This window comes from Rissa tridactyla, chromosome Z (genome assembly GCF_028500815.1).
Source record: "Rissa tridactyla isolate bRisTri1 chromosome Z, bRisTri1.patW.cur.20221130, whole genome shotgun sequence".
Lineage (NCBI taxonomy): Eukaryota > Metazoa > Chordata > Aves > Charadriiformes > Laridae > Rissa > Rissa tridactyla.
The window spans coordinates 69,901,027-69,928,913 of NC_071497.1; the positions used below are offsets into that span (position 1 = coordinate 69,901,027).

The 27,887-nt window shown below is 38.4% G+C and overlaps 1 protein-coding gene across 1 annotated transcript; it reads left to right on the top strand.

Moving 5' to 3' along the window:
* Positions 1 to 264: 264 nt before the first annotated feature.
* On the top strand, positions 265 to 25,983 carry EMB (embigin). The gene is made up of 11 exons (XM_054185761.1): positions 265 to 466; positions 5,437 to 5,523; positions 7,722 to 7,811; positions 9,075 to 9,158; positions 11,384 to 11,558; positions 12,780 to 12,868; positions 16,404 to 16,531; positions 17,683 to 17,965; positions 18,734 to 18,767; positions 20,756 to 20,828; positions 22,065 to 25,983. Exons 1-10 carry the CDS (start codon positions 331 to 333, stop codon positions 20,811 to 20,813), a joined length of 1,164 nt encoding a protein of 387 aa, XP_054041736.1. The 5' UTR covers positions 265 to 330; the 3' UTR covers positions 20,814 to 20,828; positions 22,065 to 25,983.
* The last annotated feature ends 1,904 nt before the right edge of the window (positions 25,984 to 27,887 follow it).

Here is a 27,887-nt window from a genome sequence, read left to right on the forward strand (position 1 = left end):
ACCGCTTGTCGGCCAAAAAGAAGACACAACCCCAACCTCCGTACGTGCCCTATCAGCTCCCAGCCGTGCCAGCGGCGAGGGCCCCGCTCCAATTCGCCACCGGTGCTCACCCACGCCCTTCCTCCTGCCGCATAAAGCCCGGCGGGGCCGTGCTGGCAGGGCCATGTCCTCCGGCTGAGGAGGAACAGTGGTGCCTGCAGCTCCTTCCCTGGCGTTTGCCTTGTGCGTGGATTTGGGGCTGCAGCAGCCGGCTCTCCCTCACAGCCCCTCCGGCGCGCTTGAGGCTTCCCTCAGCAGCCGCTGCCCGCGGGCGGTGCTGGGCCGGGCCAGATGCCTGTGCGGCGGCGGGGGGAACGGCAGTGGGAGCGCGGCGGCGGCTGGGGCACCATGCCGGCCGCCTTCTCCGGGAACCGCCTGGGGCGGCTGCTGCTGCTCTGCCTCAGCCTCTCGGGCGGGAGCCCCACAGGTAAACGCTCCCTCCGCTCACGGGCTGGGCCGGGCGTCCCTCACGCTGCAGCCGCCCCCCTCAGCTTCGAGGTGGGCTGGGGCGAGGGGGACCGGGGGAGCAGCCCGGGAGCTGCGGCCGAGCAAAGGTCCTCCCTGCCCCGCAGCATCTCATGGGGACGGAGCGGTGGCGCGGCGAGGCGGCCGCTTCTCGGCCCTGCCTTTTTTAAATGACTGAGGCGTTTCTTCTCCTCAGCGGCACCGACCCTCCCCGGGGTCGCAACTCCCCGGCGCTGCCTCCTCCTCCCCGCCTGCCGCCCCGGCCTCCCTCCTCTTTAGCGTCAAACAGCGGCGTTGGGGTTCCTTGCAGGCTGGCTGGAAAGCGGGGGGGTCCCTCCTCCGCTGCCGGCCGGCGAAGGGCGAGGCGGCCGCCGGCCGGTGCCTCGCCGGCAGCGGAGGCGGCGCGGCACCGCACCCGGGGATGCTCAGCCCTTGGCCTAACGCCGGCCCGGGGTGGGGGGTGCGGGGGGTGTCGGTCCGCTCACGGGTGCGGGACGCGGAGGCTGAGGCACAGTGCTTTCTTGTTGCCCTCTCCTTATCAATTAAAGCGTTATTTAAGTCCTGAGGGGGGAAAAAAAAAACAAACGGTATCAGTAAATACATGACTAAAATGTGACTATGCCTAGCAGGTTGTGAGGAACGTTGCTTGGAGGATCGGATATTGCGTCTTTAGATGTGACACTATTCTTCCTCTAGTAGCTTTCAGCAGGCCATCCGCTCCTAAGGAAATAGGAGCTTATTTCTAAAACTAGCGTATTTCTGTTGTTAATCCCTATTTTTGAAGCATCACAGAGTACTACTGGATGGTAATGGAAGGAAATACCAGATTGCTGGTGTTTGCAGTGCAAGATGTGCTTGAAGCATGTCTTTCCAAGGCTGCATGTTCTGCCAATACATGTGTGTGAACAATATTGCTGTGTCTTTCATTACCCATCAGTGGTTTAGCTGCATTTTCAGTGGGTGATAGGTAACTAGTTACATGCTTCTTCGTGCCTCAGTTGGTCTTCCTAGTACTGAGAGGAGCAATAGTGCTCCCTGTGTGATGATAACTTACGTAAAATTTGTAGTAGTTTCACATAATGTGAAAGGACAGAAAATTCTCAAGGCTTGTTTAAAATACATGTATTTATGTGTGTACACAGGGGAAAAATCTGTTCTATAGTTCTTAAAGCTTCTTTAAAATATGTATGTGTATTTATATACACACAAAAAGAACTTGGAAGTCCTTTCTAACAGTTTTATTTCATTGATCGAAAGGTTTTGTGACTGTAAATGGCCTGATATTTGTAGGAACCTGTGAGTCATATTATGGCAAGTTAGCCACATGGTATTTATTTATTGATGACTATTACTGCTGAAAGCTGTACCTAATGGTGGTTGAAGCAATTCTAAGTTTATGCAGAGCCATCAGTGAAATTATATACTCTTCTGAAAAAAAGACCCAAACAAAAACCAACCCAAAACAGAAACCCAACTAAAAAACCAACAAAAACCCTATTTGTGTCTCCAAAATTTCCATAAAGCTGCCATCTTCCTAAAGAGGTGGATATCATGTCTGGGTTTGTGTAGACATCAGAACTGAGCCACCTGTTTTAGTATCCTTTATCTGTTTAAAGTCAGGCTGCTGTTTTTCGGGCTTCTATTTCCACGATGATTTAAATGTGAGGCAGAGTATTTAACTCTTCCATTAGTTATTAACCAAATGTGCAAAAAGCTAGTCAAGCACAGGGACTCTCTGCACAGGTGCACCAAAGGGAAGTTCATGCTCCCTTGGAGGGAGGAGAACTAAAACTGTCTTCTAGTGAAGTCCGCAATCAGTGTGCATTCTGGAGATGTGGGGGTTCAGCACGTTTCTTCAAGCAAAAGGAATGTTTGCAGTGAAAGCAACTGTCTGGAGTGGTAGGTGCACAAGGACTGAGCTGCAGGAAGCGGGGGTTGCACAGCCTTCTCGAGTTGGTGAGGTGGCTATCACAGGAGGCCCCTTAGATTTTTGTTTTGAGATAAGTAGGTTGAGGAGAGTTCTTATTATTCCTTCTGTCTTTTAGTCTTGTAACTGCTTGGTTAATTGTTTTGAAAAATTTAAACCATTGCTTTTATTAGGGTAATTTCTAACTAAGTGTCGTAGCATTGTTCTTCAGAGTTTGCTGCTTTGTTTGGTTACCATTGTGGCTGCCTAATTTGGTTGCAGGACGTGCTGCCAGGTTCCTTTAGGAAAAGCAAATGCATCACGTCTTGTCTCCCAGCTTCTGCCCCTAAAGATACCAAGGAGTTATATGAGTAGAGGATACATCTCTTTTCTTACAGACTTTGCTTCCAGGTTGAGTTTTTATGGCTTGCCCTGAGGGAGGGGCTTCTGTCAGGGCATTTGGAAGTCCTTCGTGTGGATCATGTGGCTCAGTCTGCACCTTTTCTCTTTTATAGCAGCATTAGGAGGTTCTGGTGGCTGGTTTTGGATACTGCTGAATGCTTGTGTGCTTGCATAGAGTATAAAATTGATATTAAATTAATTGACACTAATTATTAAATTAATGATGTTAAATTAAACCAAATTGTATCTCAGCCTTTTCCTATTCAGCCACTTTTCTGGCTGAAAAAGACCGTGAATAGATTTTAAAGCCTAAAATTGCTCTGATGATGACAAGTACGGTACATCCACACTTCATCTCCCAAATATTGGCTGCCGGAGGGAGCAGAGGTAAGGTAGAAAAATAAATTAATGACCTCATACTCTCACCTACTCCTTCCTACATAAGGATCAGGGCAACAAGAACTCAGTAAGCTACCACACTATTGATTAAATCTAATGCAAATCAATTACAGGCTAAGGCATGCAGCCATGACTCAATAGTTTGAGACGTAAGTCCACTTGACTTGCTTACATCATGACCTGGCTTGATGACACTAATTATGTGGTGCTGGATCATCTTGATCTCTGATGCTATTCATCAGGTGTATCTGAGAGAAAAGGGTTGCAATGTTATCTCTGTGCTATGTAGTTTGACATATGGACAGATAAGACCTGAGATGTGGAAGCAGTGGTGACTAAAATAACACTACTTGGCTGCTTTCACTTGGTATGCGAATCAAGGAAGAAAGACAAGATGAGAACCCTATTAGTATGCAAACCGTGTTGCAGGTTATCTGCCTTCCTTGCAGAGAGATAACAGAGCTGCTGTTCAGCTTGGCACTGGCACCTTCTAAATTTATCATCTTTGGGGATTTTAATTACTGTGCAGGTGATGCATCTACTAAGCTGACACAGTCAGGTGATCCATGACATCCTCAAGATGCTGCAGGTGTAAAAATTCATGGACCTCTCTTCAACCTTACCATGGATATCAGCAGCATAATAACTCTCCCTGCTCTCAGCACCTCTGTCAATCAGAGAATAAGACTCAGTCGTATTACTGGGTCATAAGCCAGCAGGTACTCAGAGCAGGTTTCTTAAGTTCTTTGGTTGGGTGAAGGGCTGCAAGGGAACATTTGCCTGTGGAACCAGTGGACCAGTATGAAAAATGAAGAGCCTGTTCTTAAGAACCACTAATGCTTAATTTTGTAATCATATCCTTTGACTACCATGTTTTACTCTTGGTCCAAACTGGTTGAAGTATGATGGTTTCATTGAGAAAGCAGATGGTGCAAGCTGGGCATGACTCCGGCATAGTCTGGAGTGCCTGCGTGCTGGAGGTGCTGATTGGAGAGTCCAGGTTGTCTGTGCCCATAGTGCTGAAATGAGGCAGGACTGTTTGTAGTGTTGTTCACTTGTACTGGCAGAGTGCTGACTTTACCTTCTGCTGAAGGCACACAGTTCTCAACAAGTTTGAACATGCTTAAAGTATGACGTAGATTTTGACTGTTCATCTGTGCTTTCTGCCATCTTGTAATAATCCACACACTTGCCCCAAACTTTATTACAGCTGCAAAATGCATGTCCTTTTTTCCCCCCTGTGTAACTACTGGCCAAATGTCTTAAAAGCTACTAATGTGAAATTGCTCTGAATTTGAGGTAGAGAAGAGTGCATCCTGCTACTGTGGGAGTAGATTATGTCCTGGAATACCTAAGCATGTGAAGACACAGTGTTTAGTTTACACTAACTAATTCTGCCACCCAAACTTGGGAACAGAAAGGAAGGAGCAAACATCTCCATTTTTATAAAACATCTAGGGACCTTGAATTCTTAATAGAAGAGTGACACAGCAACATACTCAAACTAAGCAAATCTTCTGCCTCTTTCCCTGCTGTCCTTTCTCCAGTCAGGAACATAAAGCAGAAGCCAAGTCTCACCTGGCTCTGACAAAAAATGTATTATAGGAGCAGAATCAAATTTGTAGTGGTGTTCAGGAAGATGTAAATAGTTATTATTATTACTGGGTGAAGTCTATGGTTGACACAGATGCCTTTTGTTTTGCTCACCAAGGTGATAGTACAAGGAAAGGAGGTTGTTCACTGTATTGCAAAACAGGGTAGACATGTAAGGGTGTAGTGTGGTCCTTTTCTATTAGTGAATCTGCTAATCTATGTTTAAAAATAATCAGCTAGTGTCAGTGTCATAAGCTGAGGTGGTCTAACACCGCAAACAAGACAGGATTTGAGTACAGGTTATAAAGTTTATTGGTCTGCTGGAATATTCTGAAGAATGGCTTTGCCTGACTACAGACTAACTACAGGAAAAGATCTGTACATAGAAATTACAGGTCAAACAAATACTGCCTCTGTTCTTTAATAGTTTCTTGCCTAAAGTAAGCTAAAGAACTGAAGAAAAGTAGTTCTTGCACATTTTGGGTGTATATGCTCAGAACTTGGGGGGAAAAAAAAAACAGCAGTAGTAGGCTGAGGAGGTTCTGTTTGATTTTCTTTTTGTGAACTAGATCCTTCTAACTCAGCTCAACTGAGAGAGAATAAAGTTTCTTTAAACCTTTTTTTCTTTTTAGATTCAGCTATGACAACAGAAGATACCAGTCAGCCTCAGGCAAACTTTTTGACTAAGATGCAAGGTGGACTTAATGAATCATCTGCTGGTAATTATTTTATTTCAGTACACACAAAGCTGTAATACTTTTTCCTAGGGATACTAAGTTATCACATGGAGTTTACATTTTCATACTGAAGTCTTTTGAAATAAGATTGTCACTTTTCATAAGGAACAAAAATAAATATATCATCTAGGTCTTTCAAAGCCACTGCAAGAGCTTAAGTGTTTTAAGCATCTCAAGGACTGTGAAAAAAGCTATCCAACTGCCAGTTGCGTGATCTATTGCCCTTATGCCTATAAGCCATAGAAACAGGCAGCGACCGTAGACATGGGACAACTCCCAAACTAGAACCATCATGGGAGGTTCTGTTATAGCACTTATACTTGATAATTTTTCTATGTGAGGACTCCTCCTTATGGTCTTGTATTAGTGAGAGGTAGAATAACGCCCTTGCATCAATGAAGCCTGCTAGCTTAATCTGTCTGTTTTTAATTATGGATGTGTCAAAACCTTCTGTTGTCCCCACACTTTATTCACCATATTTTGGGCTTCAATTGTGGATTTGATGGGGAGCAGAGAATAAGTTCCAGGCAAGAGAAGAATGCGATGATTGTTGATCCCACCTCTCCTTTCTCCATAAAGGTCAGAGCAGCAGGAATTCTGCAGCGTACCAAAGTTTATGTTGATAAATGCAAGTCAGATGTGGACTAAGTTATATTTATACAGGAACTCAAGCAAGTTCTGACAAGTTATTCCATCTACATGGGGAATGTTGGGGGATGAGAGCGCTATTTATCTGGTGCTCATCTTCAGAGCTTTTTAGCACAATGTGTGTGAGAACTAGAGGAAGTGCAATAAGTAATAGATTCAGTAACTCTTTTCATATATAAATATACAAATGCATATGAACTAAAATGTGTAAGTGTTTTTTATAACGTGACCTCACCTGACTATTTTCATTTGATTTGTGAATTGAAGAAGAAAGTCAGTATGAGGATCCTATTAGTGCACAAGACATTTTAAGAGTTGACTCTCTCCTTTTTTGTGGGTGGATAACTACCATATGAACTGGCACTGGTGCCTTCTGAATCTATCATCATGAGGGATTTCAGTAATGAACCAGGTGATGTGTGTACTAGACTGACATAAACTCAGGTGATCCGTGACAACCTTGGCATGCTGTCAAGGTGTTTGCACACACAGACAGAGGTGGATTCCCCAGAACTCTTTCAGCCTTCTCATCTTATTTAGGGGTAAATACTTGGAGGAGATTGTTTCTCCATCAGCAAAAATCAAAGCTTGCTTGTGCTCTCGTCTAGAGGAATGGGACTTACTATCTAGTCTAGGAGACAGCTTCAGGGGTTGTTTTTTTTTTTTGCTTACAAAGCCATTTTGGACTAGTAGCTGAGATTGACAACAGTCTACTGTCAATAACCCCCAAACAAACTAGCCTGAAGCTCTATTTTTTCCACATTGTCCACCTTAATATACAGGTTTATTGTTAAACTGATTGAAGCATGAGGGAAGGTATGAAAATGCAGATGGAACAAGTTAGGCAAAAGCCTGATTGCCTGTGGTGTGGCATTCCTTGTGTTGTGAGCTGACATGTTGATAAACACTGCTTTACAGAACAGGCCAGCAACTTGGAAGGCATGCGGTACCTTGGTTTATGCTTGCTTAGAGACCTTTTGATGCAAACTACTAGCAGGGACCTCCTTCAGCACAGCCAGATTCTCTAAAGTGTAGTCGAGAGGGATGTGTTTAAGTACTTTGAGGTAAAGTTCAGTATTTTATGCAGGAAAAGAGAAGGAGTAATTCTGAGAAGATCTAGGCTTTCAGAGATGACTATCTCTACTGCACAGTGATCAACTCTGCCACCCAGTGCTTCTCTCAGTGAGAAGACTGAAGCTGTAGACCAGTTTTTTCTATTTTCCCAATTGTGAGTGGGAACCTTCTCAACCCATGGACAGGAGAGATAATGAAGCCCCTTTCCTTCTACAAAAACTAGAATAATTTTCTTATATAATGCTGTATGATTTGACAGATTCAATCCATAATTACTATTTATGTATTTGAGATGCATTAATAGTAATTGACAATAAAATTACTTTGCAAGCATCCAAAACAAGTGGTGTATTTTATCTGCTGTGGAGCAGGGGGTAGGAAACCTCTATTTCTTTTGTCTCATCGCTAAATTGAAGGAAAACTAACTTTTGTAACAGGTTTGTTTTTTCACCTTTCAGAGCCCATGATAACTACACAAACTGTCAACTGGCAAACTCAGGGGAGCCCTTCAGATCTTTTGACACTTGGACATAATGTATCTACACTTGGTAAAAGCAATCACATGTTGTCTTCTACTCAAATTCCTAAATTTGAGTTACCCTAAGGTTCTACCTTTATCTTTTAATCAAGGGGTCATAGAGCATTTATATTAATTGATAATTACTGTGACAAAAGTTTGATATTTAAAGCTGTATGGAAAGTAACTGTGGAAACTGAAAAAAATGAGAATTGCTATAACTGTATTGAATTGACCTTCCCTTTAAGCATAATTTCTAATATCTTTTCCCATGATGTGCTTCAGTTTAGTAGGAACTTTTATGCAGGTGGTACAATACTAATGAAACAGTTATGTGTGTAGATGTGGCAGGGTGATGCTTCCTTAGCTGGGCTATCTCTGTTGTTAAAGCTGTAGCTCATTAATTGCTTTCTTGCTCTATTCTTGAAATGCACAGAGCATGAGACCAAGTATAGTGGTGTAAACAGACTGTTTATGCTTAATGGCCTGCCTGATAGCTGTATCAAGTTTTGTAGAGCTTTATAAAGGTAGTACCTGAGTAGTAGGCTATCTGTAGCTCTACAGAAAAGGGATTTTGCTGGCCATATTAAGTCTTTTAAATGCAGTTTTCCATCACAGAAAGAAAGGAGTATATTTTAGTCAGGCAGGATGGTCAATATTGATATTTTTTTATGTATGGAAGAAAATTCCCTGCGGTATAATACAAGTTTTGTGAAGTCGTGAGGGACTCTGACCATGTTGCAGGTCATGTTGCACAGGGTGTTCTTGCCTCTGTATTCATTATAGCTGCATTTAGATTAGGTAGTCTACCTCCAGCTTTCTGGCTGTGTTGTCAAATTGTAGTGGCCTTGGGAATGGCAGTGTTCTTTCCTTCTGTTTCTTTTTCTAGAAATTACTACTTTTCCAAGCTCTCCTTAAACATTGATGTAGTCCTGTACAGTTCTAGGACCTACCTCTAAGCTGTGTGTGACACTTTGAATCAGGCTGTGAGATGTATAGTTATGAGCTCTTTAGATAATTGACATTTACAGTTACAACATTATATTAAAGGTAGAAACAGTCTTTTAAAATGACATAATTACTATAACAGTGACTACACAACACTGCTGCTTCAAGGTTTTGGCTGTTAACACACAAGGCACATGAAAGGATCTCCACAGTAGTCAGCATTTGGCAAGGTCCTTTTTCCCCTCCCTAGGATTACTATAAGAAACTATTGCAATACTGTATTGACACTCAGTTATATGATTACCTTTATTAAGATCATAACATATCACTTTGCTTCCCCCACCAGATCTTGTGTCACAAGAGTTGAAGCAGGCAACCAAAGAGAGTGTGTCTAATGTTACTTTTGTGGAGTATGAGGTACTTCTACCAGGTAAGTGTGTTATTTTCTCTTCCAGTTATGTTATATTGAATGCCTGTGACTGCACACAGTCTTTTATATGAGTTGTTTAAGTATCTAGGATGCCAACTTCCTGATAAAGTTAAGATGCTCACAGCAAGCATGTAATGAGCTTAGTAACAGGGAAGATGAATAAGTTTATTGCACTGTTAATTATTGTGTTCTAATAACTATTTTGCAGTGGACAATGTGATTCTTACTTTTTTATTAAAACAACCCATAGCTATCTGTTTCCCCCCAATAAATTCAAGTGGCAGTTTCTTTGCAGTAGTGAATCTACTTGGAGAGACCATGTGAGCTAGGGTACTTGTTAACCAGCAGGTGTTAGTCAGTTTTGCAGCATTACAGGGTTTAAAGCATGGAGAAAAGGCAAGAGAAGCCTCTTCCTAAAGTAGATGTGAAGTTCCCAGTTGCCAAATAATCATTTATAACTAATTTCTTGGAGAACTGGAAAAACCGATCTAATCAAAATAGCTCTCAATTGGAGGAGAGCAGTTAGAACTCCTTTGCAAAATACAGGTACAATATCTTCAGGACATAATTGCCCAGCATTTATGCTGTATTTTTTTTTCTATCAGGAAACTTAAGGTAATATCTATTTCTTGTTCTGGTACATGTACTCTTGCAGAGATGCCCCAGATATCAGTCTTGCTAGTTGTTAATCTTCAACAGTGTAGGATTTTCATGTTCCACTCATCTAAAGTGTTTGTTTTTAAAATAGTCTCAAAAAGTATGAATTCTATTTTCAGCCAGTGCAATTAATCTGACTGTAAAACTTGCTACTGTGAAACAATTCCATTTGCAAAATTACTTTGATCATAAACAATCTCAACAAGGTTAGTTATGCTTGGCTTATTTATTGAGTGTAATGGCTCTAATAAATGAGTTGCAGTAACTGACTTTGCTCTGCTATGAAAGACTGAGGTGTTGCACCTCTAAGTTTAACTCCAGTTCAGCAGATCTATATTATTTTGGCTGGGACTTGGAGTTCTGGGCACACTGTACTGCAGGCTGTAAATGTCTCTGCCAGACCCAGTAAAGTTCAAATATTCTATGGGGGTATCTGGTGCTTCCACTTCAGCCAGACTTTGCTGCTTCCTAGGTATGACTTGAATTACTAAGTCAGTGAGCTGTACCTCTCTGAAAGCATTTGAGCTCTGAAATACAGATGTATTTTTTTGACCATCAAGTACTACAGGGTAGGTCTAAGATTGAGGTGAGGCCTGGAGTAAATTTTCATGGAGTAATCAGATGGACTAACAACAGTTGTGTCTGGAAGGCATGAAAGAAAAAACAATTATGAAATAAAATCTCAGTGCTAATGGGTACAAAGTCAGGTTTTTTTATCTGTTTGTATGGATCAGAGAAGTTGTCTGCTGTTGAAGCCCTGTTTCTTGGATGTGCTCATTTTCTGCTCATAGAGCTTGTTAAAAGCAAAGAAAGTATTAGGTTTTTCTACTGTATTGGAATGTTTTCACATTGTAATTCTACTGGCTTGCCACTAGGAAGGCAAAGGCAGTGATAAATGGGTTTGAAGATGATTTGGTGCCAAATTGAGTAGCTGTAGCATGAAAGGCCAGTTCCAACAATGTTAAGATTGTGGATTTTATCAACAACTTCACTAGCAACAGGACACTACTTATGATCTCATAGTATCATGAAAATCAGCTGGCTAAAACTTGGATGCTTATAGATATTTACAAGTCTAACTTTTTGCTATTATATTGATATAACTTTGTATATACTTCTAATATTTTTAATCCAATAAATCCTGATTTCTTTTTTAATACTAAATGTGGAGTCAGAAAGAAAGTTTAGATTGAGAACAGACATTGTGCCCCCTGGTGAGAGCTAAGTTCTTAATATATTTTGGTTTGGGTTAAATTATGTAAAAGTCTACCTTGCTTTCAGTAAAATGAATATCTATGTTTCTATATTAGAGCCCCCTAGGAAGTTTACCTACAGAATGGAATGACTGTCATTTTTGTAATGGATGTATATCATAACTCAGTTATGGCTTAAAAAAATTACTGTCAAACACTGATGGTCTGAGTTTGCAGTTTTACACCCTGGAAAGTATAACAGCAGCCCTCTGTATCTACCTGTAATCCAGCATATGTAAAACACAATCTTTGAATTTCTTCTTCCCACAGAATGAAGTATGTTTTTCTTAAACAGCTTTTTTTAACTTCTTTTAGGTGTTTCTGGTACTTCCATAGAAAAAAATGTCACTTTGGACAGTGCAACTAGAATTGAACTTTCATGCAGATTGGACAATAAATATTCTCATTTGAAAAGTCTTCAAGTGATTTGGAAGAGAGGAAATGAAACAATCAGACACATCAATAAAACTGAAAACAGTTGGAGCATCCAGTAAGTAGCATTATTTACAATTTTACTTGCAGGTTGTCATGAGTTATCACATGCATATACACTGCCCAGTACTAGCCATGTATATATTAGAAAAGAGCCAAATGCAGGTATTAATATTTGCCCATAATCAACATTGAAACTGCAGGAAAGGAAAAAGGTTGCAATTACCTTGAGCCTGGATGAAGAGTTCCTGTTCTTCCTCCAGTGTTGGGAAAACAAACTTTCTTCAATACAGATATAGAATAAGGGCAAAATTTTTTTAGGTCCAAAACTCTGTTCAGTAAGTAAAGTAGTAATCTCAGTCTGAGAATGGTAAAATACCTTCATTCCCTTTTTCCACATTCTCTTTTACACCTCAGTGCTGCTTTGCAGAAATCTAAAAGGCATCAACGGCCATGTTTTTTCTTCATAATTAGCACAAGAGAGCAAAGAAATTAGCTTTACAGTAAAGATGTTTTGGATTATTTTAAAGGTTTGCTTAACTCTTTCAAACCTCTACAGAGACTCAAGAAATATTGTAGAAAACTTTTTTCAGTTGATACAATATATTGTTAGACTTTAAAAATCTGTGAATGGGTTAATTTTAACCAGGTAGCCTCCACTTGATTTCTGTATTGCTTTGGTTTCTTAACATCAATAATATTTATTTAAAATTTGTATGATAGAACATGACGAGAATGTACTGCCACTTTTCTGCTACTCCATGTACACAAACGCAACCATGTAAATCTTTTTCAAAGTGCCTGTGAAATGTATAGTTTGCCAGCAGAGAAGATGCTGGACTTCATTAGATGGCAGCTATTTAAAAAACTGTTCTGTGTTGAAGCTATGCTAGCCATTGATTGACTGGCTTTAGAAAGAACAAACCATTTAAATAATCCCTTCTGAAGTCCTACATAACATGTGCTGTTTAGTTCACATGGTGAACCCATGCCTAATTCAGTAACCTGTAGATCATACTGCTTAAAGATGATCTTCTGTGAGTAGCAAGGATGATAAATGATATTTACGTTCCCAGGTGTGCTTTACTTTTCTTAAAGGTGTCATACTGTTCTACATTGCACTAAACCTGGATCCTACTGTTTCAGCAATGTATGTTTTCTGCTCCTCTTACTGATCTCTACTTATTTCTTTAGAATGTTAATTAGCAGTCACTGATAGTTGTAGAACAAAAGAAAATACAAGCTAAAAAGCAAATTGCTGAAATATCTTTTTTTTAAGATTGAGGATCTTGGATAACAGTAATTTGGGAAGTTACAGTTGTACTCTGAAAGGTGAAGAAGAAATCAGCGCTATGTTTCATTTACAAGGTAATTGTATTAATTTAGATTTATTTAATTTTAATTTATTTTAAATTTTGCTTCCTTTGACCATTGAAATCCTGTATTACTATGGTTTCTGCATAGTATGGAAATTGCAACTTAATTTGATAAGCAATGACTCATATGGTCAAGCTAAGTGAGAATCACTATCAAAGGCATTTCTGTAGCATGGAGGGAAGAACTTTGAAGCAAAAACTAAAAGGCTTTTTAAGAACTTGCTAACAACCAAAAGAGCATGTAAGCCTATTTTTTTTTTCTAAATGAGTAACTGATTCCCCATCCCTCTCCATTTGTACAGCAGTGGTGAATACTCATCACTTTCTAGGAGGTGGGAGGAGAGGATGGTATCTCAGATAAATTCTTCAAAAAGCAGAGCTAATGACTTGAAAGTTTGGCCTGAGATTTGGTGTTACAAGAAAAGCAATGATTGGCAGAATGGAGGCAGGTTTTTGAACAAATTCAGTTGTATTTCTGAAACACCAAATTATTGCTTTAATGCATCTTTTGATCTGTATAATGTAAGGACAGAACTTATATTAAAAGTTAGTGTGCTTCATTGGGCAGTATGAGTGCCCTTCTGTTTTGTATTCTCTTCTCCAATAATGTTACCCCTGACAATAGTAGGTGAAGTCCAGTTGAATAGAAGACATGTGGAAATGAAATAAATACAAGCTGCTGAGAACCCTCATCTCTAATGGGAGCTATTCCCTTCTCTGTTTGCACTGTCCAAATTTTACAAGGAGGAAGGCAAGCATTTGATCTGTGAAAGCTCCACAGACTGTGATATATAAGGAAGATTCTTCCTGAACACAGGCTCCTAAAAACCGTGACTCTTCAAATAACTACGCTAACCTCAGCTGAACTAACCAGCAGGGCTTTAACTCAGTGCTGTAAGGTGCCTTTGTTCAGCGGGGTATCTGGTCATATCACTTGAAGAAATTCTCTTGTGTATGTTCAAATCTTGAATACTAATGTTGATATCTGCTTTCAGACCTTCAGCCAGGGGAGACTAGCTTGCAATACTGAAGAAGGACAAAAATTGTAGCTTATTGAGACCTTTTAATCTCTAAAAATTATTATATATTTTTCTTGTCACATGTGGGTAAGGTGTAGTTGAATGGCTACCCAAGTCTGTTTAGATTAAAAAGTCGAAGGAGACATTATTGTTTTGAAAGTATACAATAACTATTTTAGTAAGGACAGGAATGACTCAACAGGGAAGTAATCTTTTCCAGAACAGTTGGTTGATTTATCACAAGAAGATGGGAGAACTGCTTCACAATGGTTGAATGCTGCCACTTCTGATGCCATAAAAAGTACTGGCTTGACACTTTCCAAGATTAATGCAAGAGTGAAGGAAATAGGAAAGAGAAGTCCTTGAATCTTCCAGTCGATAATGCAGAGAGAACAATTCTCAAACTGAAATATGAGTAATGTGTTGGTATAGACTCTGGCTAAAGTCATCACTGCTGTAACTAACTGCAATAGCTTTTCCACTAGGCAGTTCAGCATTATTGGATGTGTTGCCTCTCCTTCCCTTCCCCCATCCTGGCTTGGCATAACCCTGCAGATTGAGAAGTTAAGCTTTTACGCAGGTCTGCAGAAAACAATGAGATATGTATAGGAAGTTCAAAGCATGAAACAGGGAGACCATTCATGGGCATTTTTAAATGGTGTGAAGTGTTGTAATAGCTATATTAAAGGGTAGAATAGATTAATTTGTGTTAGGCCTTTAAGGGATCCTTAAGCAGCTGTCCAGGTGTACGCATTATGAAACAACTCTGGTCTTTAAACCAGTGTGGAAATCTGACTGGTATAAATGTTGGTGTAGTTATCTCTCTGTTCATTTCCTAAATGGTGTGTTTTTTCTGTGCAGCAGCAGGTTTTTTTTTTTCACCAAATTCTGGGTGATCTACCTGCAAAAATACCTGGGACAAAGCATATTACTTCCTTGCACAGATTCAAGGATTAACCAGTCTGTTAGAGCCAGATCCCAGAACTCATGGTGGATATTCATGTCCTTAATCATGGCTAGTGTGGTCACATGTATTGCTGGTATGCCTGTAGCTGTGCTTTGCCACTGATCAGCATGGCTAAATCTTTTTGACTGCCACATAAACCTGTTGTGTTGTGTATAAGGTTTTTTATTTGTTTTCACGTGTTCCATTCTTTTTTCCCAGTCTGCTTTTGGTTTTGTCTTCTATAAATTGCAAAGGAGGTGGCAGCAGTTATTAGTAAAGTTGTCCCTTTTATTGACAGTAGTAAAGATACTCTGCCACTACTCTTTAAAAGAATAGTGTTTAATGATTAAAACAAATACGTATGGAGTGAGAAGACTTCACTAGTAAGAGGATGGATTAATGTATGGTGCAGAAAATTTTGAGGTTGTAAGCAATGTTCTTATTAACAAATTGGTTTCATACATATTTCTGAAATGGAAATTTTTAAGTTTGAATACTCATGAGAAGTGAACTCTTTAGGACAATTAATTTTTGCTCAGCCGGTCAAGAAGGGGAGGGAACAAGAACAATCTTAGTTTATAAGAAATTGTTCCATCATAACTGCTGAAAGCAAATTCTTGTCCTGTTTAGTCTTGTGTGACCGATATAATTTAGAAGATGTATTGGGTATGTACTTACAAGATACAGCAATGAAACTTGAAGTAAAACTTTAATAAATGGATCTGAGGGGAAAAATGCTGGTAAACATTTTAACAAAGATGGAAAGAAGGGGGAAGGGGAAATACGTACTCCATCATGATATATTTGCTCAGGTCTAACTATACCTGTGGGATACCTCAACATATTCAACAGCCTTTTTTTGGCTTTTGCTCTTGGAAGGCTGTGGGGCATCTGCAGTTAAAATGGCTAGGACAAGTAGATCTAATCTGAGGTCATGTGCTTTGTGGCCATGCTTCGTCCTTAGCAAGATTGGGCCAAAAGTGTATTTTACTGACATGCACTCACAAGTCATTTCTTTGGCTTAGAAAATGTTTGTAACTTCAAAGTTCCCTCAATCTACAGTTTTGTCATAATTACAAAAAAAAAGTTCTCTGCATGTCCAACTTGTCAGATAGCACTATGCGGTAGCATTATGGCTGGAATAGATTTCTATCACTTTTTGCAGATTAAGTGAAATTGCAGAAAAATTATGTTTCTTTCTAGTGTACTAGAACTGACGCATGTAGCTCACAGCTGTCAAGGATGGGAAAGAGGAAATGAGCAAGGGTGTAGAAATCAGTTTGATTATCACTTGGTTTTCAGTATTAATCGGCAACTCAAGATCATATAGCAACTTGAAACAGGATTCCTGCAGTCTTCTGCACAAATTCTGCATGTGGAATATCATCCTGAAATGACTCTTCATTTAGGTCATGTCATGAATGATAGAATATCTGTGTTTACAGGAAAAGGAAATGAACGGACTACTATAAACACGTACCTAAATATGTTTTACCTTTTGTAATGCTGTAATTAAAACCTGTAGATCTCACTTGGTGAACTTTTTCCTACTTGTTTCTTAGTACCAACAATTGAAGGAAAAGAAAAACCCATAGTCAGTTATGAAGGAGATACAGCTGTAATGATTTGTAAAAGTTCTGGCTATACTCCCATTGCTTGGACCTGGTATATGACCAATGGAAGTGAGCAGGTAAGGTTTCCATCTGTTGGCCAAACAAAACCATGTTGCAAAAACCAAGTAGAGACACATTAGGCTGTACAAATTGTATTCCTATTAAAGTTAATGTAAATCTCTGTACATGCAAAAAAAATCTCTTATATTTAAAGTAATCATTATTACTGGGATGTAGTTTTTGTTCTGGTTTGTGTGATGTTTCTTCTCCAAAAAGTCCCTGCCATACTCTTACAGCTGAGATAAGAGTAAAACAAACAAGACAAGTCTTGAGGTACTTGTTTTGGTTATGTTGCTCAAATCTTAACTACTTGATATCAAAAAAAATCTTATCTTAGCAGGACACTTTTAAAGACATGCAAGGTATTGGAGGCTTGAGGGAGAACAGGAGCATCTCTGTTCTCCTCCTCCTCCAGCTACAAGTAGTTCTGTATTTCCCAGCCTGTATGACCTCCATGGAGTCCTGAAGGAGGTCATCCTGTAGCGAAGATGGCTGTGTCATTTGATTCTGACGGAGCTGAAATCTCTTCTCACTTCAGCTCCTGCCTTAAAAGCTGTGAGGAAAAACCTCACTCAGCAGTTTTCCTCCTTCGCATACCCACCTTTCAGGATGCCACTTAGCCTTGGGAAGCACAGCCACTTTGTTCTAGCCTTTTTCTGGGGAAGCACTGTCAATGGAGAGGAGGTAAACAGACCAGTCTCCTCTGTGCTGCTGGAGGGTAGCACTGACTTACTTGTAAGACTATCAACATATTTTCCAGTGAAGCAGCATTCCTAGCTCGGCTTCCTTGAAAATGTATGCTTTCTGCTGTGGTGAAACCTGGACACTAGATCCTGACACCGAAGGCTGCCTTTGTCAGTGGAGAGTCAAGAGAGTCAAGGCTATCTTTCATCTGATCTTAAATAAACTAAAAAAAGTCAGACAGCTTGCTCACTAAAAGTGCATATTTTCCTCCACTGAATGTAAAGGAAACCAGGGATGCCAGCTAAGATAAATCCTTCCCTTGGAGGTAAACTAAACATGCTTCACGAATGCTACTTGTTCTTAACTTGGTTTACATCTCTCACTGCAGAACTATCTGGTAATATAGATAATTTGATTGAATGCATTTTCATTGCATTAATAAGACTTTCATCTGTGTGTGATTCTGTGTATTTTTTATTTTCAGATTGCCCTTAATGACTCTTTGCTGGCAGACAAGTATGCAATTAATAAAATATCTGCCAACGTAACCCACCTGAAGATATTGAAGCTCACCAAGGAAGATGATGGTGTATATTGGTGTGAAGCTGCTTTTGAACTAGGGAAAAGTAAAGGAAAGCTGATGCTTAAAGTTCTGTCCTTCATGGTGCCTCTCAAACCCTTTCTAGCAATTGTGGCTGAAGCTGTTATTTTAGTAACTGTTGTTTTCCTTTATGAGATCTATTCAAAAAAGAAAGAGAAACACGCAGGTAAGTATTTTTTCAGTCTCTTCTAGCTTTCCATTGAAATTGCAGCCAAAGATAGAAAGGTATGAACTTCATAGATGAAGTTCAGTGTGATTTTTACATCTGTATTTTTTCTGATAAAATACTTTCTTGTAGAACATTGCGTTATTTTAGATTTTTAAATCTCTTTCATGAGCCTTGACTTTAGGTACAAAATGCTTTCAGTAAGCAATACTTTTCTATGAGGGGTTTGATACAGTCCTTATTTTTTCCTTACAAAACAAAGGAATTTAGAGGCTATACCTATTTGGGGAATGCTTAGAAGTGGAAGCAACTGTTAGTCATCTTGGTGGGCGAAACTTTTGTCAAGAAATTGAGCAAGAAGGAAAAATGCATTAAAACAGAATGTATTTATGTTGGTTGCTGAACCTAAGGCACAAGTAAGTGAGCCAAACTAGATGTGCAAGATGGAACAAAAGTTATATATAAAATATATATTTATGTCTGTATTATAGAAAAATACATGTATACATATATGTATATTTTTTATATATATTCTATAACATGATCTGTATTAAAATCAGAATAATAAAACTTAATCAAAGTAAGCTTTTTGACAAATTTGTGGGTAATTCCATTGAATAGAGGAACAAAATGATTTAATTTACAAATTTAAGAAAACTAATAAAATGAAATAATAAAATTTTGTTTGGCTTATACATGGAGGAAATAATAAACAGAACTAGTGTTTGTTAAATTGAGACCTTATATAATTCTTTTTCTGTTGTGCAGAAGATGAAAAAGAATTTGACCAAGTTGAGCAACTGTAAGTAAAGAATTTTTATTCTTTTATATATATATAACTATATATAGAGCTAAATATTTGCTCTTTTGTGTATTACAATGTGTATATTACAAGGTATAAAATTATACCTTGTTGTTGTCCCAGTTGGTAAGGGATTATGATGAATGTGAAAGTACAGATTATTTCCTTAAAACTTCCTAATTCCAGAGTGTGCAGAATGCTGTTTTCTGATTCTGGTGTTTGGAAGATATTTCACTTTTTGGTGGGAGCACCATGTGTCCTCATTATAAATTCATTCTAAAAGGCTCTAACTGTAAGGAAAACACCTTTCAGGTGGAAATTTTACAGAAGAGGCTTTCAATTTTTTTCTTTTTTTTTGCCCCCCAAAACATACATTTCTCTCACTTGCACGTGGTCAAAGCCCTGACTGTCCTAGGTAAGCCTGTAGCTGCTGGGGTGTTGGGACCTGGTATTGTTGGCTGTTTTGGTGGTAACTCCAACCTCTCTGTGAGGGCCCTTTACTGTGCTGGTGGCTTGGGCTCCTGGGCACAGGAACGGCTGCACTACTGGAGCCAAAGGAGCAGGTGTAGGCACTTCTGTCGCTGCTTTGCTGCTGGAGGGTCAGTGCTCCCATGGTGGCTACCCCTGTTTAGGATTATGCATTTCTAAAAGCTTGCTTGTGGAAATAAGCCATAGTTCTCTCCCTCTGCTCATCCTTTGAAGCCCAGTTGCGTTGGCCTATTAGCTTTCCTTTTGTTTTAAGATGCAGCCTAGCATCTTCTCTTTAGATGCATCCAATCTATTCCAGTTTTCTTTCCCCTCAGTCCCTTCTCTCATCCTGTGTCTATCCACCTCTTTTCCCCTCTGAGTAGCACTGTCTTTCCCTTTTTGAATTTCTTGCTGCAGTGACCTTTGTTTCCCTGTGTTGTATTCACTTTTGCATTCCTTTTCCCAGTGCTAGATGAAAACATATTTTGGTGCTTTTCCCCTTGTCTAAAGAGCTTTAAAGCTATAATTCAATTAGACTATAAAGTGGGGATATGTCTTGGGCATATAGTGTGTTGTTCTGCTACTGAGTGTTTGGGGATCTGTCTTGGGTTGAAAATTGAATAATTGCCTTTGTCGCACAGCCCTGCTTCTCATAAACATGCTGAAACTATTACAATAGGATGGTAACAGTATAGTGGACTAAAATAATGTTTTCATGCTTGATGAGATGTGGGATGTGGTTTTGATCAGTTGCTTGATTTTTTTACTTTGGAGTTCTATCTTAGATAAACACATGTGAGGAAAATATGTTAAACCATGTACTACTTGCCTAATTTTAATAACGGAAAGTTATCTCAATTACTGACTGTGTAGAAGATAGATTTGTGTACCAGAGAGAATGGCTCCAAAGGAACTTTTCTAGTCTGTTATGTCAAGTGATGACTAATTATACAGCTGAACTTGGTTGATGAGGCTATAATTAAAATGCCATATCCAACAGTGCATTAGGTGGGAGGCCAGTATTTAGAAATATAATCTTTTTTAGCAAGAGAATCATTAATTCTTGTCTGATTGTGACCACCGCTATACCACTAGTGGTTGGTACTCCAGAAAGAGCAATCATATGACTGTTTCAGCCCATGTTCTGAGGATGTTGAGCTGTGTCTTGCTTGTATATTATTTGAGCATTCACTTTATATATAAATTCTATACATTGAATGAAATGATAGTATAGCAATCACTTCTGGGAATACTATCACTGTTATGACTTCTGCCCAGAATTTTGTGGGATTTTTGAGGGAGATTGAGTTGAGCCTTCACTACTTGGCTGAACGACTTGAGGAGTTACTTTGTTTCTTTAAATTTTGTTTAATCTTCTCTTTTTTCTTGTAACTTCACATGCTAGAAGAGTAAATTAAATACACTTTGGATGTACTTTGTGATTGGATTGTGGGACTAGAATGACTGCTGACCCTATATGTAAAAGTTGAGGTTTGGATTTTAACATCTCTTTCTTACAGTAAATCGGAAGAAAGCAATGGTCTGGAAAACAGTAGCACTAGGCAAAGGAAAACTTAATCTTGTTCCTAAAAGGTAAGTAAGAGATGAAACAGACCACTGTTTACTCTTTTCCTGAGCAGCCTAATACAAGAACAAAGAAATCCACTGTACCATCCCCATCTGTGTTTTTTTTTTGTGGAAACAACATAGTAATAAAACCATTGTTTAGATAAAACAATATATGGTCATTCATGATGTAATATCAGCAAGAGAGTGAGCCTAATACCTTTTAATTCAATGCTGTGACCATCATTGTGATTTAATAGCTCAGTTTACCCATGCAGTCCTTAAAATCAGACCAAGATTAACCTCCTTAATTGCTTGGCTCCTGGTTGTGAAACATTCCTGTGAACACCAGGATAGGTGCTGAGATGCATTAGGATTGCTAATGTATCTGAAATCCTGCTCTTTCAGGCGGTATTTTGGGTGTTGAGTGAGTTTATGGAGGAAGAATGCAAGTGTAATAGCAAGTGGGAATGCGACAGTACCAGAGATATGAAACAAAGGATTACAGGAGTCTAGGAAAGAAGACAGAGCTTAATAGATGGTGACTGAAGGGATTAGTGGTAGCAGAAGCAAGCAGAGGATATGTAGCCCTGTGGAAGCTATATAATGAACTTCCCTGATTCTCTGCCCTCTTTACAGTCTAATTGCTTCTACTTATGCCAGCTGGAAATGCTTGTCAGAGGATGGCCTGTCAGCTGAGGACCAATCCTACACACTCTAGCTATTTCCCCTTGCTATTCACCCTCTGCATCTGGCACCCTGGTCTCTCCTCTCAAGATGAGAGGTGTGAGTGACTTTGCATTCATGTCACTGCTGTTACTGTTTTTCTTCATCAAAAGCCATCTACCTGAAGGAACATTGTTTCCATACCCTTTGCTTTAAAGAACAGAAAGAGAAGTGTCAGGTAAAGCTCATATAAAGAGAGTAACAAACCAGAAAACAATCAAGAAAAAATATTTTACAGGAGTATATTCTCTGCTCTGTCATCTTATTGTTGATCACTGTGACTTAAGTTCCCAAGGATTTATCCGATATTGGATCTAAGGTTCTATTCTTGTAAAGTTCTTCTGGCACATGACCCTCAGTGAATCACTAAGGATTCAGATTTGTAAATTAGACCACTGACAAAAAATTGAAAAATATAAATTGGAATGAAGTTTATTTTCAAACAGACATGGGAAAGTATGAAGTGGGGAAAATATTAAGCAGAAAAATAACAGAATTCATGTTATAAGGAAATGTGTTTATTCTCTTTTAATTCAGGAAACTTAAGCCGACTGAAGTGGAAATCATCACAAAGCTATAGAAGATGTATGGGGCTATGCATTTTAAACATCCACTGTGCTTCTAAGTAAACTCCTCTATGCTTAGGAGAAGTAAGATGCTTTTAAAGTAGCTGTGAAACTGCTCATTTTACACAGATCAGGATGCATTCTAATACACTGCATTTAGACCTTTGCTGCCTGTAACGCTGTTTGTCATTTTGCTGCTAAAAGGTGGTTTTTATGTCATCAGACTTCCAGTTGTTTTAGGACTGAGCTATTTGATTTTTATGTCCTAAACTGAAACTAACCTTGCATTCACTGAATGAGCAGGTAGTATAGAATGGTCCTGTTATCTACATGTTATAAAGCTGGACTTGTAAGATAAAGTATTTCCACCAAAGAAAATGCCTTTTACGAGTAGATTAAATGAATGTGATACAGACATTTTTACCAAAGAAACAGTGAAAGGGAAATCTTTATCATGATTTAAATGAAACATTAACTGTTTTGCAATTTGCTTTGAACAGTAAAATGTCTTCATTCAAACTTTTGTTAGCTTCATTTAAATGAAAAAGGAATACAGGTATATTCTGAATACTTAAGATATGAATTTTCTTAAGATATCCGGCCATATGTCTATGCTACTGTACTGTAATTCTAAACAGACTAAACACTTAAATACTGTACTGATGAGATTTCAGCAGTATTTCAGAGTAGATAAAAGAAACAAAGGGGATACAGTACCATATCATAATATAACTGAGATAATTCCTTATGCTTGCACAAATTACTGCAGGATCTGAGGGCTGCAAAACAATTTATGTGATTATAATTTATACAAAACATAGAAACTTCAAAAATATATCTGTATGGTTCTTATACATTCTGTCTAGTTGGTACTTTTACTTCTTGCAGCCTACTGTATTGTGGCTTAAACTCCTCTCAGCACAGAGAAGGTCTTGAGCAGCTAAAATTCTCAGGCTAATAGGATAAAGCAACACGAATACTACTATTCTCTTATACGTAAATTGTGACACTGCTGTTATGACTTAGCTCTTCTAAAGCAATATTGTAGTTGCCATAATTCTAAATATACCGTTTAGTTACATTATGCATTCAGCCTTTGCTTACTAGTCCAAAAGAAAAATAAGAAAAACCTCCTTTTTAAGGAAGGGAAAAGTAAAGTATTCAAAGAACTTATTATCTCAACAAAAAATGTACAAAAGAACAGACAACATTTGTAAGTTACCTAGGGAAGTCAAAGGAAAATACATCTAAACAGAATTTCCTCAAACTTGTCATTTCTCTTTGAACTTAAATAAGGACATACAGAAAAATAGAAGTTAAAATCAATTTAATTCCCTCCTTTTATTTTTTTTCTATTTTACTGTTCTTACGGGTTTACAAATATCAGAAGCCTATCATTGGCTGTTTTGTTGGGGATGAGGAACAAAATCCATCTGATCTGTGCTTTTTCTGGTTTTCATTATTTATTTTGCAGCTTTAATAACTACAAGTTGAAGCCCACTGTTTTGTTTGTTTTTTTTTTTATTTGGAAAGTATATAAGCATTAAGTGATTGACTGTAAGGGCTGACCACTGATAAAGATTTCCCTTGCTAATATACTGTGTTTATTGTATTTTGCCTTGGAGTTTCTATGCACTATAAAAAGTAGAACTCATTTACAGGTTTTTATATGAATGTTATTTGGTTTAGCACGTAAATGTTTGCAGTTTAAAAAGACTTACTGCTGTATACTAATTGTTTGAAACATCATTTTATTTTTTTAGAAAATAGACTTTTTTTGTAGGAAATTTGGTAGTAAAAAAGTAAGCTTGCCTATAGATCTAAGAATCATTTTCTGAATAAAGTAGAATTAATATATTTTGCAACCAAAACAAGGCTAGGCACTAGCTGGAAAAAAGACCACCTTTTAAACAGGAGTGGTAACAACTTGTATCTACCTTCACTTAGCATTCCTACCTGATCTAAAATTGTGGTATGAAGTCTTAGCCAACATAGGAGACTTACATGAATAGATACTTTTTTGGTGTTAGCAAACAAGGGCTGTGCTGAAGGCAGGCAGGAACTGGAAAACCTGGATTGAGCATGGATTTTAGACCTATGATGTGTTCCTCCTGTCAGGACTGTATTAGAGTTTGGTCAGACTGGCTGCTGTATCTGTAGTTTTGTCTTGACCAAACATGTTCTGCATGCCATGTCTGCAATGTGTTCGGTGTTTATTTTTAGGTTGGCAAGTAGCTGTTTTCTCTTGGTAAATGGCTTTATTCACTATGTGTCTGCCGAGGTTCAAACCTTCTTGGGTTTCTCTGCAGAGGGGAATAATAAATAGTACTAAATGATAAATATTAAATAATTGGCATAATAAATGGTCATAACTTCAAAGGCATAAACACTACTTTTTGAGTCCAGATACCACATAGGAAGCTCTGGAAATCTAGAAACGTAGGTTTTTTGAGAAATACATGTTGTATATGTTCAAACATTCCTAATGTGTTGCTTTGTTTATCTGTTTTATTATGCGAACATAGCCTTCAATAGAAAAAAAATTGGGCAACTTAAAAAAAAAACAAAACTAGGCAATGACTTTTTACTTTATGCAAGCCAAGAGATACCAAAGGAGAACCAAAACAACTCTGAAGATATTTCCTTCAAACAGCAATTAGAGCTAAGTGTAAGGATTCACAAAATTAGTTTTAATAACAAACATTATTCTGTAATAATGGACATATGGGCAGGCTAAGTCTGTTACATTTGTTTGGCAAATCTTGTCTTCCAAAGATCAGATCCTTGTTTTCTTGCAAGAAGTGATACGTTATTGGTTTCTATACCAACAAAAGCCTTATCCGTTTCATAGGAAAAGATGAAAGTCTGCAAAAGAATCCTGAAAGGCTGTTTCCCAATGCTCCAAACTGGTCACTGCAAATTCTTCCTTTCCATAGGTCTGCAGTAGACACAAGCAGCTGTGAGACCCGATTTCTAGTGAAGCATGACAAATACTAGAAGAGTTTCCGAACTGTGAGCTCAAATAGAACTGTATGATTATTTCCTTAGATTAGAGACCTAAGAATTACCCAATTGTGGGTGAAGATAATAAGTGATTAGCTATAGGTCATTTGACATACACAGTCCTGAGGAAGAGAGGAAAAACCCATCAGTATTGATATTGATACCGACATCAGCATCTGTATGCCTCTTAACTGTTTTTCAGCCAAAGAAAATGAGGTTTGTATTCTGCCTTTAATTTAACCATCACAACTTTTCAATGCTGCTGAGCGATTAAAATTAGGAAGAAACTGATTGGTGTCTTCTCTGTAGGGGGAGTGTTTCCGTTGAGTGATCTTAAGGGTTGAGCTACAGAGCATATGCTGGCTGACCACAATTAGGCACATTATGTTGCAGTTCTAGCTTGGACCTCCCAAAAATACGAAGGGGCAGGAGTGAGAAAGAAACCAGTTCAGAATGGTTGCAGGGACATAGGAAGAACCTCCAGATATTCCATAGGGGTTCTGAGGGACAGACAGCAGAAGATGACTTGCAATTAGATGCGTACATGAAGATAGAGTGTGAATCTGTAGGAGAGAGAGTGGGTTTTTTTAGCTGTGCCATTTGTGTAGGAAGTTCTGTCCAGTGACTGAAATCAATCTGCCATTGCTAGGCACTTGCACAGGTGAAAACACAGAGCTAAGTGATATTGTTTGTAAGAGAATTGGAAGTTACATCCTTTGACAGTCTTTCTGCACTGGTTTTAAATAGTTTTGCAGTCTTGTTACTTTCTTATGCCAGAACATGCATGTGTAATGCATTAAAAAATTCTTTATGAAAAATAACCTGTTACACACTTTACAACTTGTTATTAAAATAGATTGTCTAAATTTACTGTTTAATGAGTTCATTCTTGTAGTTGACTTTTATAAGACCTTTGACTTTTGTAAGACCTCAGACTTGTATTGTTTGTTCAAAAATTGTTTTTCTGCCATACAGAAATTTCATCTGATTTGTTCTTCTATTCAGCCTTTCATTGAACAAATAAAGATTTTCTTGTTCTTTTTTATTATTATATTATTTCTATCAACTGACTTCCTGAATTATTTTCAAATTGACATTAAAGGTTATGTAACAGTGCCTTGAAGGAAAAAATTTGTTTACCAGACTGAAGTTCACTTTTTCTCTTTTGCAATATATTTCTTAAAAGTTTCAGAGGAAACTTTACAGCAAAATCTAGTTTTCTAGTGAAAGACTACTGTGCCTAATGCTTTTATCATGCTTGTCTTGTTTTACATTCTGATTTTATACTCTGTGGTCACTCAACAGTTTCATTGTTTTCCTTGAGCAGTAAGATGTGTAGCCACTGTATGTTTGATATATATCCAATAACAAGGAGAGTAGTTGTGAGTAGTGTGAATTGATAATATTGTACTTAAAATAATTCCAATAAATTTAACCATGCAAAATCCATGAAGTGGAGAGTGAATTTATGCCTGGTGTCTTAGAGAAACAAAATCAGACTGTGTCTCTTTATTTCTCTATTCCCATAGATATTATTTTAGACCTAAACTGCTCATTTGCTTGAGTACCCAACTGTCTTTACCCCCATCTGTAACATTCTAGGTAGAAATTGCCAAAGACAAAGTGATGTCCGAGTAATTCTTTTCTAAATGCACATACGGCATCTGGCCTAGATTCTTCCCTTCTCATTTGGACATCTAAGTTAGGAATCTGTTGCCTCTGTTGTTTTTCTCTTCCAATAGAAGACAACAGTCTAAGTGGGATCTGAAATCTACCAGGGTAAATCCCAGACTCTGAGACAGTGTTAATTTTTCATAAAGCACAAGGTGTCAAAACATATTTAAAATGGTATTAGTCTTCCCATGAAGACAAATCTCCACACTTGGCTTGGAAATAGAAATATATACAAATTCTAAAGGAGACCTAAGAATCTTTCATTAGGCTGCCTTCTACTGTGATCACAAACAGATGTAATATGACGTTTTCTTAGTACATATTAATGCTGTCTCTACTGTGGTAAATAACACATCTCATCCTTGCTTATTGCCCTATGCGCCTGAAGAGCTCCAATGAGATTACATAATTAAAATGAACTACACAGCAGCAAATGTATACTCAGTACGCATTTTGGCAGTTTTGAATGTTTGTGATCATATGTTTCCCCCTAGCACAAGATAGTAAGATAGCTAGGCAGACCTTCGGGAGAGGACAGGGTACCATTAGCTGTATTTTTGCCACTTGGACCTTCTTGTACGGAAGTACCAATCTAGGCAAAAATATCACAGGTTAAAGCTAACTGCTACCAATAAACAGTCCCATCCTAAGCAGATGTAGGATGTGCATCCAGGATAACCTGCAGGACAGCTTACTGGAATAGAATAAAAGAGCAAAGCCACATGTTTGTAATACCATATACTTCTCTCTTGTCTTTTAAAAAAATTTGCCGTAGAAATTTAAAAGGCAGTATATAGAAAAGAGAGAGAGTAATAGCAGAGTGAGGCAAAGTTTGGAGTTCTTCCAAAAGAGAGGAGTAAGAGTATTTATATCCTTTGCTGTTGATGGTCATAGAATCTTCTAAATGCATGCATACTTCTGAAAACCATAAAGAGAAATAGAACAACACTGTTTTAAAAAAAAAAGAGTCGACAGCTCAAACAGATACAGTGGATTAGAAGAAAATCATCTTCACAGTGCAAATAAAGTAGCAGTGGCCTTTCCGTGTTGTTTAACAACTGTTGTTTCATCCCTTTAATTTACTGTTCCTGTGAATAAAGGGGCGATAATCATGTCC

Excerpts from the sequence above, each read along its gene's own strand:
- EMB (XM_054185761.1), top strand. The coding sequence starts at position 331 with ATGCCTGTGCGGCGGCGGGGGGAACGGCAGTGGGAGCGCGGCGGCGGC. Across the intron at positions 7,812-9,074 it reads ACATAATGTATCTACACTTG|ATCTTGTGTCACAAGAGTTG; the intron begins GTAAAAGCAATC and ends TTCCCCCACCAG. Across the intron at positions 9,159-11,383 it reads GTATGAGGTACTTCTACCAG|GTGTTTCTGGTACTTCCATA; the intron begins GTAAGTGTGTTA and ends AACTTCTTTTAG.